The sequence below is a fragment of the Limulus polyphemus genome, unplaced genomic scaffold (assembly GCF_000517525.1).
Source record: "Limulus polyphemus unplaced genomic scaffold, Limulus_polyphemus-2.1.2 Scaffold95, whole genome shotgun sequence".
Lineage (NCBI taxonomy): Eukaryota > Metazoa > Arthropoda > Merostomata > Xiphosura > Limulidae > Limulus > Limulus polyphemus.
Window position 1 is genome coordinate 1,069,229 of NW_013665705.1, and position 13,317 is coordinate 1,082,545.

Here is a 13,317-nt window from a genome sequence, read left to right on the forward strand (position 1 = left end):
TGTGTGTTGTTTAATAATGTGGAATATTCTGTTTGTTCTCTTTGATAGTTAAGTTCAACTATTCTTCCGCCAACTTAACACTGGAGAAATGTCAATTCCACCCCTCTAAAGCAAGTGGGTAGCTACCGCACGAGAGTAGGCAGTGTGCGTGTGGGTCTGCAGTTTACTGCTGTCATGTTCTGCGGCAAGGCCCAAGAGACAGGGAAAGAGAAACGGAAAATCGAATCTCGGGCTGCATAGTACTGCTGTAAAACACTCTTTACAGGGGCTGCGCTAGTGAGAGTACGCAGTTTTATCATTCTTTCTGTAGATCACTTTTGAACTTCTTATAACGTGGTAAGCGTTTACTTAACATTTTACTTCAGCTAGTTCTATTATTTCAACTTATTTTGATAACTGTATATAACTTTACTACAAAAGAAAACGCCCTTAAGTAACTGCAAACAAATAATGAATTACCTAAAGTAACTGCAGGTAATAATGAATTACCTTAAGTAACTGCAAACAAATAATGAATTACCTTAAGTAACTGCAAACAAATAATGAATTACCTTAAGTAACTGCAGGTAATAATGCCGTATAGTGTCTGACAGTTAAATAGTACTGTTTGTTCTAACGACATAGATTCGAGTTGTTACAAGTGTAAAGTACAGACACTCGCTCGCGTCGTTCATGGAGAACAGTGGTCGGGTATCTAAACCCAGGAATTCTATGGTATGCTTCGTCATTATCACTGCAGTCGCTGCTGATAAACATTGGTCGATACATCGTCTCACTGGGCAGCTTCAAAGCCATTAGAAAAGTCTTCTGTAGTATCAACGGTTCTCGCCCGTCGATTTAAACCAGAAAAGAATCTTTGAATTTACCACTATGTCCTTAACGTTACTTAAGTATTGCTTTAATACGAATAATAACGAAAATGTATGCCTTATTGTCTTTCTTCTTGAAGAGATTTTGGCCTTAACTTGTGTTTCAAGCTATTAGTCTGTAGGACGTCCCACTCTTTAGTAAAGTTGTGTACATAAAACCGTTAAGTTTGTTTAGCTAGACTAATTGTTACTAATTCATTAGTGCATAATTGCTAAGCTGTTGTCATATTGATTGAAAACAAAAAAAAAACACTTAACAATAATATCTAGACATGGGAAACGAGGCGAGTCAAGAACAAGGCACAGATCAGGTTGATCAAGTGCCAAGTGGACAAGCTTTTCCGGGACGACCCCAAGAACAAACACGTGTGGGAACGGGGTTTGTTCCAATGGGAGGGCCTCCTCCTTCTCAAGACTCTCAACAACCTCAGCCTCCATTAAGCAGACCTAGAACTTTGGAAACTATGTCACATCAACCAAAAATGGCGGCAAAGTTTCAAGTCATGACCCCAGCAGCACCAGAAGTTGACCTCAGTGACCTTTCAGAAGCAGAAAGGGCCCAAATCTTATCAGTGATGGCACAGGCAGAGCACATGGACAAAGATTTAGAAAAACACAGAAAGTAAGTATTTTGGTTTTCTTTGAACATCCACATGATTTTACCTTTGTATCTTAATCAAGAATATTAATATAGAATTAGGTTTCAGGAAAGTGTAATAATCAATTTTTGTAGAACGAATGCAAAATATCATGATATAAAATCTTCATGGGGCTCTTCAGTCTGTTTTCAAATTAACTTGAGCTTTTTGATAAGTCTATAATTGTTTCTCATTATACATACACATATACTAAGAAACACGAGTAAACTTAAACTTTAATTCACTTAATACTTTTAACAATTATATACTGTTTAAGATGGCATCAGTTACAGATTTGTACATCCAAGTTGTCATATCACCAGTAAAATGGACGAGTGGTAACACAAAAATTCAAGTCCCAGTAACAAGAAACGCCAAAGAGACGTTTAAGTTATCTTAACTAGAAATGCATCTATCTAAACCTTAAACAGGGTAATAATAATAATTGACAGAAATAATACATTTATATATGTATATGACAGCAGCATATTAAAAGGCATAATTTCACCAAAAAAAAAAGAATGGTGTATATGTTTGTGATTTAAGCAGCACGAAACTTGATATTACTTTTGGAAGAAATTTAAATTTCATAATGCTGAATATATTTAAAGCGATATAACATTCAGCACAATAAGTCTGATGATCATTGGATTACATCTGTAGTAAAATAATTCATAAATGCATCAGTTTTAGTTTATTTCATGAACTGATTCAATCCACAGGGACCGTATGGTAGAGCTTTAAGCTAAGAATGCTTTATAAGAGTGACGGTTTATCTCTTGTTGTAGATGGTAGGTGGTAGGGTGATGCTTACTGGTTATCTTCCTTCTGGTCAGTAGATTAAAATTAGGAATGGAACCAGATAGTTTTAGTAACTTTGTCATAAATACTAGCACTCGATACCACAAAAGACAATAGACACATGCGATTTCTGGCTTTCAAATCTTACATACAATGCACTTATTTTCATACAAGAGGATTAAAATTAGCTAGAATAAAGAAATAAGGTTGAGAAAACTGAGTTATAAAAGCAACTAAAAGGTGCCTTTACGAGCCTCTTTACTTGGACAAGCACATTCAAAAAAGTTTCGTCAAAACTGAAAGATTCTTTCTGGTTTGTATGCTATGAAGTGAACAAAGATAAGTCTCTCATAGCTTTGTTGGCTGTACTTGAATACTGGCTATACACGTAGCACAATTTGCTGGTGTAGTATGCAGGCTTACTATGTGTTTTCCATCCCCCCCCCATTCAACATGAAATGTTTTCAAAAGTTTATTAATACAGCGTATGTAGATTTAACATACAACTTCGGTCAAGGAGGTAGCTGAGTTCATTTCACTACAGTAACCTATTGTTGTGTGTCATTCACCTATGGTACCATTATCGTGGAAAACATTTTTGTAAAGCAGAACAAATTATAACATGTCATTCATATTTAAACAGAAAGATAGCATGTACAAGAAAATTTAAACGCTTGCCAGCCATGCAACTTTTATTACTGATATGATTTAAAGATGAAGCTTATTTATCAAAGAAAATTCGAACGCTCGCCAGCAACCTATTCATATTATATGCGTCATCGTGTCGATAATTCAGTATTTTAGACGTCTCTTTTTTAGATGCATATACATTTTCTTGACAATTAATAAAATCAATATTAGAAGAACTATAGATTGTATATCGTATATACTGAAGCATTTCTTTTTTTTTTGCGTTATTGCCTTGTACTGAGTTTATTATATCAATATCTTATTATCAAATAAAACAGTTTGGTTTTGTTATTTAAAATTTAAAGCGCGCATAACGCAAAACAAAAATACAATTTCAAAGCACATTTGTTTGTTTTTGAAATCGCTGCGTAAAATGGGAAATTTTAGCTTACCCAACACGAACAGACATGTCGCTTTTTTTACACTTGTTTGGTCAAAAAGATTCGATGATTGATGTTTTTACTAAAGCTTTACTTTGAATTTTCTAAACATATCAGAATCCATGTGATAAAATCTTGTCTTGATTTTATTTTCAACCATTGCCTAGCTTGTTTACCAGGGAACTGCAATAGGGCTTAGAAGTTGTAGGATGTAATGTATGGGGGCGTTGGGTTTAGGTATTTGTATTAGATTTATGCATTGAGTTTGAATAACACGTATAAAGGGGATGTGTCACGTCACATTAAGTATACTTGTACTTAAGTTAATCAATAATTAACTTCACAAAACAGATACTAACAATAGATTCAAGAAAACTATGCGGTTTTCGCCTCATGTTCGAATCAAAACAGTTCTGATATAGTTGTCATGAGGTCTATGAAGACGTTTTAAATTCATGTGACGTACAATTTTTACAAATATATATAAAAATACTGTAATGAATAAACTTCAAAAAACCATTTCATTATAGAAAAAGCATTACCAGAAGCATTGTCACGTGTTAAGAGTTTTCAAGTAAGGTCGAATACATAAAATGTTATATATTAAAAAGTTAAAATATCATTAGTAATCTTCATTTTCCAGACTCAAAGTTTTTTTTTTGTGTGCTTTTATCTAATAGTTTAAATCCTAATATACCAAAGATGGTTCGTTAAAAGGTAATCTCCAACACGTGCAGCTGTATATTAATTTCATAACCATGGTAACAGAACAAAAAGGAGAAAATACAACCATTACGCCCAACAAACAAGTTCTGGACAAACGTGCTACTCACACACTTTCATGTTGCTCTATAATATATATATATTGGTGCTGTAACACGACATCGCTATATCTTGCTATTTATCTATCGATATAAATGTTTGGTTTTTAATCAATCTACCGTTCTAAGTGCTTTGCATTTACTTTTCGCTTTCGTATATAAAAATCATATTTGTTTATAGCTTATTTTATTTAAGTAGCTATCTACCTATTTGTTATCTCTCATGATGCCAATGTTTCTTTTTTAACAATGCAGAGACGATCGAATTCGCCATTTTTTTTACTCTACCCCGTAAAACAACAAAGAACCTCAAACAACTGATGCTGTACTCTGAAATTTGAGGATATCGTTTCGCAAATATTGGTTAACTAAAGAGGAAAAGAACAAAACGATTTGTAAAACTGGAAGCATTATTCTCGAAATGATTAATTAACTTACAAGTCTAGAAGTTGTTTGTTTGTTTGTTTTGCTGTTAAGCTACACACTGGGCTATTTGTGCTATGCTCACATCGGGTATCGAAACCAAATATTTAGCGTTATAATCCCTCTGACCTACCGCTGACCCATTGGTGGGCAAAAGCCTAAAGGAATAATTCATTTACTGAACCTCTTTAACCTCATCTATTCAAGCCGATCTCATGGTATTTCGTTCACTGTGACCTCAGCAGTGAGTACAACACGTTTTGTCAATGTTAGGACGTACAGAGTTGTTCTGTAGATGGAATTATAGAATTCAAAGTGCCATCTCGTCATAATATCCGAGTTATTTCATTGTTAAAGTTATTAAAAACCTTACTTTATGATCGTGGTGTACCATTTTTCAATATTTTTGTCGTTTTGGCATCTACCACTTTCGTATCTCGCTGCAATTTTCAGCATTTATCGATCTAATCTATAATGTCCTGAGTCCATTTTTATTTGTGGTCATTTGTTTTTAGTTTAGTGTAGAGTCACACAATAAGCTATCTGCATTGCTTCCACAGTGGGAATGGAACCCGCAATTCCAGAGTTATAAGCTTCGCATGCTTAGTCATCAGAAGACTACTTTTTTCTAGCTTAGCACTTTCCATGTTTTAAATCATTTAATTGTTTTTATGAATACGGTTATTTGAATATTAATTTTTTTTTGGAAAATTGTTGTAATGGGTAATGAAAATATAAAGAATTTATGAAAAAATGTTATATTTATCCTAGGTTTACATTTTTTCACATGTGATACTCAGTCGCTGTAGCATCATGTTCTGTGAATCACATGTGATAGGGTTGATAATAACTTAAAACAGTTAAGGATTGAGGAATGTTAAATTATATATATATATTGTGCTGTAACACGATGCATTTTTTCTGATATAGTAGAAAATCAGCTTACACAAGGATTGTAAAAACTCACTGGCCTGGTGGTTAAGGCGCTCGACTCGCAATCTGACGGTCGCGGGTTCGAATCTCCGTCACCGAACATACTCACCCTTTCCACCGTTTGAGCGTTTATTGTTACGGTCAACCCTACTATTCGTTGGTAAAAGAGTAGCCCAAGAGTTGGCGGTGGGTGGTTTTGACTAGGTGTCTTCTCTCTAATCTATCACTGCTAAATTAGAAGGGACTAGCGCAGATAGCCCTTGTGTATCTTTGCGCGAAATTCCAACAAAGAAAATCTAAAAACTGACGTTTTAATTATTTTGGATATGATGGATGCGTGTAAGTTTTCAAGTGTAGTCTGATTCTTCTGTGTCCTAACTTTAAAAAGAGCTCATCCACAATTCGACACTTTCAAACCTAGATACTTATGGATCTGAGTGTATATATACACATCTTTTTATCAGCGAGAAAGATTTTATCAAGCCAACTATATCAGGTTTACTTAATACACAAGATTAAATTAGTAGCAGCTACTGATATAGTTACTCGAATATTTATTTTTTTATTAAGCAGAAAATGTACATATTGCAAATCCATCGAAATAAGATAGGCTATTTTAAAAGGTGATTTCGTTTATTCACTATTTTTAGCGAAAATAAATATGTCACCTCTAAAAATCATACGTGGCTACATACTGGCTAGAATTTTTAAATGCATGTGCACGTGCACCATGACGCAAAAGGATTATTCCGCACGTTATTTATGTCGTTTTTTTTATGATGTACTTGGAATTTTACAGCTTAAATCAATAAGGCTCCATAAGTATGGTTTTTTCTTGTTTTAGTTATCATAAAACTAATAACGTTCAATTTATATTCACAGGCGTGAATTGCATGTTATATGCTACATTCATTAGGAAGAAATGTATTAATTTCTTATGAAAAATCAGACTTTATATTCCCTCGAAGAGACGCTGCTGTAAAGACCCGTAGTTTCTGTTGAGCTGTTCGCTTGTTTTTGGAAGCAATAATGTGAAGGAACTTTTTGTTTATTTCAGGTCTTACATTTCAGTGTTTCTATTTCCTAGTTTTTGTTTTCACTTTAAAAAACCAATACAACGTTATTAAGAACCTCGAGATTATCGTACCATTTAAGCAAAATTAACCACTTCTATCTATCTACAAACAAATATCTGCAAATATCTGATGCTTCAGCCCACAATAATTGCTTTTAATAAATCAGAAAGTAAAGTTAAAATTTGCTACTTAACAAAGAGAGTGCAATCCAAGCATTGTTATAATCAAAACGGTCAAAACTTCTACATACTCTGCTGCTATTAGCGTTTTCATAAGTATGATACTTAACAAAGAGAGTACAACCCAAGCATTGTTATAATCAAAAGAGTAAAAACCTTTATATACTCCGTTACTATCAACGTTTTTATAAGTATGATACTTAACAAAGAGAGTACAACCCAAGCATTGTTATAATCAAAAGAGTCAAAACCTTTATATACTCCGTTACTATCAACGTTTTCATAAGTATGATACTTAACAAAGAGAGTACAATCCAAGCATTGTTATAATCAAAAGAGTCAAAACTTCTACATACTCTGCTGCTATTAGCGTTTTTATAAGTATGATACTTAACAAAGAGAGTACAATCCAAGCATTGTTATAATCAAAAGAGTCAAAACTTTTACATACTCCGTTACTATCAACGTTTTTACTATTAGCGTTTTTACGATGTTTTAAATAATTTTGGACGTCATTCTTATTTCATGATGGAAGAAAATTTTCAACTGTTTATGACAAAATAATTCTTCAAGGGAAATCTGAAAAAACCCCAAAGGGTTTCTTGTAGGATTTAAAAGAAATAAAGACTAATGACATGGCTTAGAGTATTGGACTAGCTAGAAGTTTCGGATATTAGAATGAACATTATGACACCGTAATACGATATGTAGAACTAAAAACGCTTTTCATGAGTTAGTGAACTGAATCTGGCTATACATAGAATAATATTCAAACCTTTTTATCCGTTATCGAGTTTCCTTTCTATTATGATTCCCTGAAGGTACCTCTAGCCTAGATAACATTCTGTGGAGCAACAGCGTCAATAATGACTGAAATCCATGGTTACATTTCACTAAATGTTTACGAAATTATATTGTTCTTTTTAAATATTTTAAATGTTTACATTACGTAAAGTATTGAGATATGTCATAAATTTTTGTTTCTTTGCTTGCTGATACTTGCCTTTGTTTTTTGTTGTTTTTTTTTGTTTGTACTTATATGCATCATTAATTATTGATCAAAAGAAGCTATATAAACGCACTGAATATCGAAAATATCTCATTCAAAATATCTGAATAATACCACTGGATAAATGACTTTCAAATTGAAAGACTCGGCATTCTTTTTTTCCAACATGTTCTTGTGTAAATATTTAATGATATATCCTCTATTGCAACATATACTTCTTTTATAAGCACAACTCTGGACTTTGACTATTCAAAATCCTGAAATAACCTTTCATTGAATCTTAACTCAATACTCTCTATAATATATTTTATTGAAACCCTCTTGTGCTCCGTAGAATTTCAAATTGTACGCTATAAATAAGATAAAAAATGAAGTAAGTGATGTGAAGCGGGATTGAATTTACTGAGAGCACGTTCTATAATATGAGTGATGGAAAGTGGATCCTTGTTGTACTAGATCGTGAGATCCTTAAAAGGCAGTGACCAAGTAAGCCACAAATTATTTATGTATAAACTTCTGTAAAATATTTTCTACTGGAACGCACGTTAGTAGTGGCGTCCATTTTTATTTGTTATTAGAATAAATAAATGTATTGATCCCGTGTGAACATGTCAGAAGCACATCATACATTTATTGATTTCAGTATAAATCCATAAGTACTAGCACTGGTGTTGGATGGAACTGCTAGGATCAGATGCTCAGTACAGCGTTTACGAAATACTACATTGCGCATGACATGTCACTTGAAACTTTCCGTTTTTGTCCAAAGAGGATTAATTGAAATGCGTGTTGAAACACCTGTACCTGAATATATTACAGCATACGAAGAAAGTACTCTTTTAACCTGTTTTTTTTTCAGTAAATCAAATGACCTGACTTAAAGTAATTTAACCTATCGAAAAAGTAGGGTTATAAATGAAAGCGTTGGCAGTGAATTAGTAACTGATAATCGTTAATGTATTTGCTGCAAGCTATCATAATGAATATGTATTTCGATAAAGTACATGTTTTTTCCCACTTTTCCAATTTTACGATTTGGTGTTTTGTGTTAAACTGCTTAAAAGACCAAAGGAACTTCGATTTGAATACAATAGTAAATGTAGTTTATGGGTTTATCTACAGCTATGAATAACAATATTGGATGTTGATTTTCTTACAGCCAAAACGTGTCATAATTCATACAATTTGTAGCATATTTTAGATACTTGATTATATTTTGTTTTCAAAAAATTTATTATTATTCATACTCATAGCTAAAGTATGCTAAATGCATAATTCACATTTAATAAAACTAAAACATTAAAGATAACTAACAGTTGGCGGAAACAATGCGTTTTTTTTAAAGAATTGGAATCAAGATAATACGTTGTTTTGATAACAGAGTCGTGGTACTGTTAATTCGTGTTGGTTGGTAAGATCTCTTTTATAACGGTTACTGAAATTCGTTTCGGTATATTTGTTACGATGTTTGCTAAGATCACTGAAAAAATGTGTGTTAAGTGTGTTAAAGTGTTAGCATATGTGACAGTTGAGAAACACCAGATCTTACCCTTCTATAGTTACAAATGAATATAGTTTCGTGCAAACTTTTCGTGCAGATGTTCTACATTTAGTCAGCATCCTAATGAACAGGATGTAAGTAGTCGTAAATTTGTTATAATCCTCAACTCACGTTAAGATTACATCAATGTCCTTTCAGAGAGCTTATACTATCTTAGCTAAACCTCTGTATTGTTTCTTCCCTAAGATTTTGGTTATACCCAAGCTTAGAGGTGGTACTGTGGTTTATACAAGTTATTATTGGAAGTTAATCTTCCCTTGAAGATCTATGATGATGATCATCATAGATCACTTACGTATGATTGGTATATTGCACCATAATTTTTAATAACACCTGTAAATGCGATATAGACATAATCCTTCCATCTCTTGTCTGGAAAGGACGTACAATCATTTCTGTTCTCTTTGACAGGAAAACTATTTCTTCTCGCTGCAGCAGACAAAGTTGTTTGAAAGTTATCGAATCTGGTTAGTTGTATTGTAAAAAAACAACAACAAAAAAACACACACTTACACATCAAGTATGTGTTTGTGTAAGAAATAAAGTATGCTTTTGAAGTTTCCTTTCTTGTTCGTGTTCATTGTATGTAATGACAAGCAAATTTTTCCGGACATCCCTCGTATTCCGGACGTAGCACCTATGTTTTGTCTCTAGTCTTCCCTGATAATATCACAAGTTAAATATTTATCTTCACCACTTTATATAACCACTCAGGTAACCATGGTGATGTAGATTTTTGAGATTTTACATTCTATCTCACTTTCAAACTAAGACACTTTAAATTTTTCACTTGACAAGCTTAATAACGATAATTATAAGTTTCAAAGTTTACGATTTTCTGAAGAAAATAACAAAACCTAAACTAATTATGCTTAAATTATATAGTGTGCTAACCATCGTCATAAAATATTTCCCTCTGAATCTAAACTCTACCAATTATCATACGACAATTGGAATAGTTTGTTCTCGATTTTTTAAGTCTTTTTAACACAGAAATATATATATATATATATAAAGAAATGAGTGTAAATCTGATAGTACAATAAAACTACATCCTCGAGTTACTTCCTTTTGTAACAAACCTTGTTCATCATCTACCTTCAATCTGTATGTTTAAGTTATATTTGTATTTTGATAATTATTTAAAAAAATATTTTACAATTTTAAAATCATGTGGAAGGTAGAAAACTTAGTTATTATGGTATATAACTCCTTACACTGGCGAAGTTTGATTGGTGGGTTTATGCGAAATTACATCCCAATAAGACTGATAGTAATTATCTACAAATCTGGCACACATCTCGGCAGCAAGTAGCAAAGAATTCAACAGAAAAACTATGATGAAAAGATAAATTTACCGGTTGTTTGTACAATTTTCTTTCCAGTTTAATTAACCAAGTATTCATCATAAGTGCTCTTGAAATGCTACATATAACAAGATTATATTATCTTCAGACAGATGCGCTACTTTCGAGCTCTTGCAGGTTTTATATGCAAGTTAATGAGATTGAAATCTCGCACCAACAACATTCCTCTGAAGACTGATAGCTAGTTTAGTGACAATAGGTTTTAATTAATTAATTTTTGTATTATATAGGTTGTGCGCATATATGTGGATGTGTAAGTAATGTAGAATATATGTATAACAACAATGCACTGTAGTGAATACGTATTGTAGTTTATACAATACGTGGTAAAGAAACTTTTAAAAATGAATCTAACAAGAGGGCATATTTATGCATTGTTATTCTTATTTCACCCAATGTTTAAAAGTATATGAATCTAAAATCATTTCCACACACACAAATACAATAGCAAATTGGCAAATTTCAACTTATATATCTTGATATCAAGTTATATCTTGATATGTGTGAAACAATTAATAAATATTTTTTCCCTGTGAAAATGTGCATTTCACTTTATAATGTGAGGGAAAACACTAGTAGATTAACTGACGTCATGAACAGGATTAACGACATCACACACTAAACATTGTTATGTAGTTTCATGAACTCCCACTTGGTGTCGTAACATTTTCAAAAATCATTTTTGTTACTTTCACATTAGGCATCCACTTCTTTAGAAATACACTCCGCTAATAATATAGCATGTTACTTAATCAAATTGTCTGATCAGGGATCAAATTATTTACTAATAAACTCATCTGATCAGGGATCAAATTATTTACTAATAAACTCATCTGATCAGGGATCAAATTATTTACTAATAAACTCATCTGATCAAGCATCACCTTATTCGAGATGAACGGAAAGAAACCACAAATGCTGCTTGAGTCAGTCTGATTTAGTTTTATTTCTACGTTCTATTTGAACGCTTTCGTTACAAAACATGGAGTTTGAGAATGCTCAGATTTTCATCCTCCAGTTTCTCTTCAGATTTATTAACTAAAATTATAATAATTTGAGAATATATCGTCACCATATCTGGAGACCAGTTGAATAATTCATTTCCGACCATTATCATGTCCAATCTGGCAGCTGTAGCCTGATAACGGAGCTTGTGATTAAACGAAATATCTCTTTAGATAAGTAGTTTCCATGGATAGCCTTTTTTTTACACGCCCCTTTCTTTTTATACTGGAAGAACAGGATCGTTGGATTGTTACGTTATTTCTTTTCGTGATGAAAAGGTTACATCAGATATAACCAGTTAACAAAAAGCATGCTTTTCTGTCAAATGCATAGTACAGTATACAGTCTTTGCGATGGAATAAGATATGAGGTAGAGAATGCGCTAGACATATTTTATACCTTGTTGTTGTTTTTTTTTTTAGATTAAGGATTAGCTAAATTCATCCTTTTCTGGCTCCTCTCATCTCCTCAGTTGCATCAGCCAACACTATTATAAATCTCTTTTAACCGAAAACTTTATCAAGGGCAAATGTGAAAGACTATTTTTCAACTTTTGCTCTCCAGTGCTACCTATTCCAGTTTGCCATAAATGTTTGAACAAACTTTGTATATTTGTTCGAAGAATAAGGCAGATGTTATGTAAGTGCTAATACGATCAGACGAAGTTTGAATGTTTTACTGTCTCTTGGCACATTCAGTAGTGAACACAACGTTTTGACACGAATACATGATCAGAAGATACATATCAATATTATATCAGTAGAAAATACGTCTATAGTCAAGTAAAATTTCAAATATATGTATGTATACAATAAAAAAAGCACCCTGTCTGAATCAGAATTGTAATTTATCCAGATAGTTTGATTTTGTTTGTATTCATCGTATGCAACGAACCATTGCTTTTCAGGAAAGTTCAGCATACTCGACAAGAAACCACTCCTGGAACTACCTCAGCGCCGCCACCTGTTCAAACTCAGCAACAACAGCTTTGCCCACAGTGTCACGTGACTGTGCTAACAGCTGAAACCATGTCCCAGTGTACAGACTGTAAAATAGCCGCCTGTCGGAAATGTGGAACATCACTGGCAGAAGCAGATGGAAGGGTAAGACAATTACATTTCTATTCAAATATTACTTCGTACACGATGTACCCCGGTTGGTCAGCGGTAAGTTTACTGACAAACAATGCTGTCCGTGATGGACAGAGTGCAGATAGCTCATTGTGTAGCTTTGCACTTAGAAAACAACAACAACATTATAGGACAGACCTATATTTCCAAAACTTATAATTATCCTATACAACAACCTTGATATTATTAATATGTAATATACTATTGTAAAGTTGGTATTATGCGGTTAGTTCCGAAGAACATACTAGGGCCCGGCATGGCCAGGTGTTTAAGGCACTCGATTCGCAATCGGAGGGTAGCGGGTTCGAATCCCCGTCACACCAAACATGCTCGCCCTTTCAGCCGTGGGCGTTATAATGTTACGGTCAATCCTACTATTCGTTGGTAAAAGAGTAGCCCAAGAGTTGGCGGTGAGTGGTGATAACTAGCTGCCTT

The 13,317-nt window shown here is 33.2% G+C and overlaps 1 protein-coding gene across 6 annotated transcripts in view; it reads left to right on the forward strand.

The window, feature by feature from the left end:
• The first annotated feature begins 512 nt into the window (after window positions 1–512).
• The window catches only part of LOC111088429, a 76,503-nt gene continuing 63,698 nt past the window's right edge, over window positions 513–13,317 (forward strand). For all 6 annotated transcript variants that reach the window (XM_022398544.1, XM_022398553.1, XM_022398540.1 and 3 more), the window contains exons 1-2: window positions 513–1,491; window positions 12,660–12,855. In XM_022398544.1, the coding sequence (XP_022254252.1) occupies window positions 1,142–1,491; window positions 12,660–12,855 (546 nt within the window). In that variant the 5' untranslated portion in view covers window positions 513–1,141. The remainder of the gene's footprint in view (window positions 1,492–12,659; window positions 12,856–13,317) is intronic.